Genomic DNA, 4,430 nt, shown 5'->3' with positions numbered 1-4,430 from the left:
CTAAAATAGCAATTTAGCCATCTTTTGACGCGGTTGACACTTTACCACCAACGGTTTAGCTCGAGGCATAGTTAATCCCGCTCCTTCGGTCATATCAATCATCTCGTCACTCGTTCGTTCCCAATCAAAGCATTGAATTAACGTACCCAATGCCAACCCGACCATACGCGTTGCCAAATTTTCTGCAGGACATCTCCTCCTTCCAGCTCCAAATGGCATTAACTTATACCCAACACTTGAACCTTCTAACCCTACAAATCTCTCTGGTTTAAACTTTTTAGGTTCTTCCCAATTCTTCGGATCATTATGCATGGCCCACACGTTCATCAATAGCATCGTCCCACTTGGTATGTGGTACCCTCCCACCGTACAGTCCTTTGCAGACTCATGAAACACAATCGGACCAGGAGAGTTCATTCGCATAGTCTCGTTTATTATGCAGCGTAGATAAGGAAGGTTTGATATGTCTGATTCGTTAAATAGTCGATCTTTGCCTACATTATTATCGATTTCATCTCGTGCTTTCTTTAGAGCTTCAGGGTTGTTTAACAAATGTGATAACATCCATTCCATCGTATTACTTGATGTATCCGTTCCTGCTGATAATAGTACCTATCAAGTATACAGAATCAGGTTGAATTTTAGGTACTTAATGATTATAAACAAACCGAAAATTGTTTTGACACGGGTAAACGGATAAGTTTTCACCCTGTTTCAGGGTATTCTGTCATCATTTCCAACACTTTTCCCTAACCACCTCAATATATGATTCCGGTCTCAACCTGAGACCTCTTGACAGAAAATAAGGCCAAACTACCAGGCTATATTGAATAATAACAATAACGCTAACAATAATGAATAAATATAAATATACAAAATAATGTTAGGTATTTAGTATTACCTGCATTAGTCCTTTAATAACTTGATCCTTGTAATGTTCAGGTTCATTTTCTTGCAACTTTAACATAACCTGAATCAAATTCTTCTTCTCATCCTTTTTCTCGATTTCCCGTTCTTCCAAGCCAGAAATTAGTTTTCGTTTTTGTTCGTCTAACAAACCTTGCATAAACTCATCTCTTATCTTTTTCAAATCGACGAATTTCTTCTCCAACGCCCTCCCTCCCAACCACTTCCACCATGGCAAATAATCCGAAACATTGGTTGTCTCCATCAACACGAACGTTTCATGTACAATCTTCTTAAACCGTTGTCCCTCTTGCTCATCCGCCACCGAATCACCATAAAACCTTTTCCCAGCAATCATCATCATCATTACATTCAACATGAGCTCAAAAAACATGGACTTCATCTCCACTATTCCATTACCTTCTATCGCACTTTCATACACCTTTTTAGCCAGTAGCCTCACTTCTTCTGCACGAACCGAGTTTAAGGTTTGTACCCGATGAGCTGAGAAAAGCTCAAGGGTAGCTATACGACGTAGGTTACGCCAGTGATCACCATAGCTTGACCAAGGAAGGGTGGTGTAGTCATACCCAAAGTGTTTTCCAGCAAGCAAATGGGGACGGTTAGCGAAAACAATATCGTTGGTGGTTAGACACTCTTCTACGACGTCTGGAGACGAAACCAAAAGGGTTTTACGGCTACCAAAGTGAAGCATGAGTACTGGACCATAACGGTTCGAGAGTTTAGCTAAGGCTCGATAAAGAGGGCTTTTGACTAGATAAAGATGACAAACTATGGGTAAGCATGGGAATGGGCTAGGGGGTAAGTTTTTATTCTTTTCAAGGACTATTTTAGTAATCCATATGAAGGCAACGACGGAGAGAATTACATAAAAAGGAACCATGTTGATTTTATGGTTGTTTGTGTGTAGATATGATTTATGGAGTACACCGTATTTATAATGAGATGGCGGGGTACGTTGACTATTAGTTTATATATATATATATATATATATATATATATATATATATATATATATATATATATATATATATATATATATATATATATATATATATATATATATATATATATATATATATATATATATAATGAGATGACGGGGCTAGTCTAAGAATATCAATTAGTACTAATTAGTTGTGGAGCCCTCGCTTCGCGCCGGAGGCTCCGTTTTGAATGCGAGTTAAAAAAAAAGTCTTGATCTAATTTGTAAAAAAAAAAAAAATTTCGACATCTAATATTGAAGGGTTGTTCCTTTTGTGAAGTAGTTGTTTTTTTTTTAAAAAGAATTTTTTTCAACATATTTTGGTAACATTGAAAGGTTGGTTCTTTTACGAAAGTTGCTTCTTTTATCGTTGGAGACAAAAAAAAGGTGAAATGACGAAAATACATCTGGTTACTATTGATGAATAGTGCTACATGGTTTTGTCTTTTCGTAACATTGAAAGGTTGGTTCTTTTACGAAAGTTGCTTCTTTTATCGTTGGAGACCAAAAAAAAAGTGAACTGACGAAAATACCCCTGGTTACTATTGATGAATAGTGCTACATGGTTTTGTCTTTTAGATAGTACTAGTTGTGGAGCCCTCGCTTCGCGTCGGGGCTCCGTTTTGAATGCGAGTTAAAAAAAAAGTCTTGATCTTTTTTGTAAAAAAGAATTTTTTCGACATCTAACATTGAAGAGTTGTATTACTTTTTGAAAGTTGCTTCTTTTAGTGTTCCTTTTTTGTTTTTTTTTTAAAAAGTTAGTTGATCTATTTTGTAAAAAAGAATGTTTTTCGACATCTTTTGGTAACATTGAAGGGTTGTTCGTTTTATGAAAGTTGTCTCTTTTATCGTTGAGGGAAAAAAAAAGGTAGTTGATTTTTTTATAAAAAAGAATTTTTTCGGCATCTTTTGGTAACATTGAAGGGTTGGTTCTTTTACGAAAGTTGCTTCTTTTATCGTTATAGACGGAAAAACGATAAAATGACGAAAATACCCCTGATTACTATTGATGAATAGTAAATAGTGTTTTGTCTTTTAGAAATGTAAATATCAATTAGTACTATATACAGATGATCATTGGAAACGGTTAGAATGAAATAATAATAATAATAATAATAATAATAATAATAAGGGCAGTCCCTTATGGAAATCACAGCAGGGTGATCACACCTCTGCTTGGCTAAGGGCAGTCCCTATTTTAGGGTTGGGTCAGACGATGAACGCAAAGACTTACCGATGTGTGTTGTGCTACCGGTTGGGTGTTCAATTGTTCTCTATCTCGACGGCATGCTCTGCCTGTTCAAGGGTTTTTACTGGGATATTTTCGGGGATCACGCGGTGTCTTGTGCTGGTATGGTGGGTATTAAGCATCGACATAATGTTGTTCGGGATTCCCTTGTTGATGTTTGTTATCGATCTGGGATTTCAGCGAGAAAGGAGGTTGACATTGGGTTGTCTGGAGGGAACGACAGGGCCCTCAGACCGGCAGATGTGTTAATTTATTCCTGGGAGTGTGGTCGCGATGTTTGTGTTGACTTGACAGGGTCTTCTCCTTTGACGCAGTCTGGGCTTTCTGACTTTGTCCCTGGACGTGCTGTGGTTGATGCGGCTCGTAGGAAGCGGGTCAAGTACGAATCTAGCTGTCAGGCGATTGGTTATGGTTTCATTCCTTTCTCATTTTCTTCCCTTGTGGAATTAGAGAAGGAGGCTGTTTCTTTGCTAAAGCGGGTTCAGAAGAGTTCGATGGCGCAAGATATTGGTGCCGGTGCTGCTTCTCATATTTTTACTAGGATAGGATTTCCTATTGCTAGAGGTGTGGGTGCCCAGATTGTCTCTAGGCTTCCCACTAATTTCTTGTAAGTTTTAAAACTTTGAAGTTTATTATTTTTATAATAATAATAATAATAATAATAATAATAATAATAATAATAATAATAATAATAATAATAATAATAATAATAATGTCTCTAGGCATTTGCATTTGGAGGGCTTGGTGTTTATTCTGCAGGAGATGTTCGTCATTATGCTTTTCTGGCTTCTCGATTACAGTCTGCTAGATTGCAGACCAAGCTCCTACGTCATGCGAGTATTGTTGGTCTTGGTCGTGCTTTTGAAGATGCATTGGGTCTGTTTAATAAAACGGTTGGGTTTCATATTTTAGGTAATCCGAGTGAGGTCGCTGCCCCAATACTCATGAAGAAATTGGCAGATGTTTATTTCACAAAGGTTACCGCTTCTGCAGAATCCACTTTTTCGTTATCTCTCCGACAATCGGCCTTATGGAAATCACAGCAGAGTGATCACACCTCTGCTTGGCTAAGGGCTGTCCCTATTTTGGGGTTGGGTCAGACGATGAACGCAAAGACTTACCGATGTGTGTTGTGCTACCGGTTGGGTGTTCAATTGTTCTCTATCTCGACGGCATGCTCTGCCTGTTCAAGGGTTTTTACTGGGATATTTTCGGGGATCACGCGGTGTCTTGTGCTGGTATGGTGGGTATTAAGCATCGACATAATGT

The 4,430-nt window shown here is 38.0% G+C and overlaps 1 protein-coding gene across 1 annotated transcript; it reads right to left on the bottom strand.

The window, feature by feature from the left end:
- LOC139845507 (cytochrome P450 81Q32-like) lies at positions 1-1,810 on the bottom strand. The gene is made up of 2 exons (XM_071835761.1): positions 902-1,810; positions 1-612 (listed from the first exon to the last, which is right to left on the bottom strand). Exons 1-2 carry the CDS (start codon positions 1,808-1,810, stop codon positions 1-3), a joined length of 1,521 nt encoding a protein of 506 aa, XP_071691862.1.
- Between the last annotated feature and the right edge of the window lie 2,620 nt (positions 1,811-4,430).

This window comes from Rutidosis leptorrhynchoides, chromosome 1 (genome assembly GCF_046630445.1).
Source record: "Rutidosis leptorrhynchoides isolate AG116_Rl617_1_P2 chromosome 1, CSIRO_AGI_Rlap_v1, whole genome shotgun sequence".
Classification (NCBI taxonomy): Eukaryota; Viridiplantae; Streptophyta; class Magnoliopsida; order Asterales; family Asteraceae; genus Rutidosis; species Rutidosis leptorrhynchoides.
The sequence above is the reverse complement of the archived record's forward strand: the minus strand, read 5'-3'. Positions and strand labels throughout refer to the sequence as shown.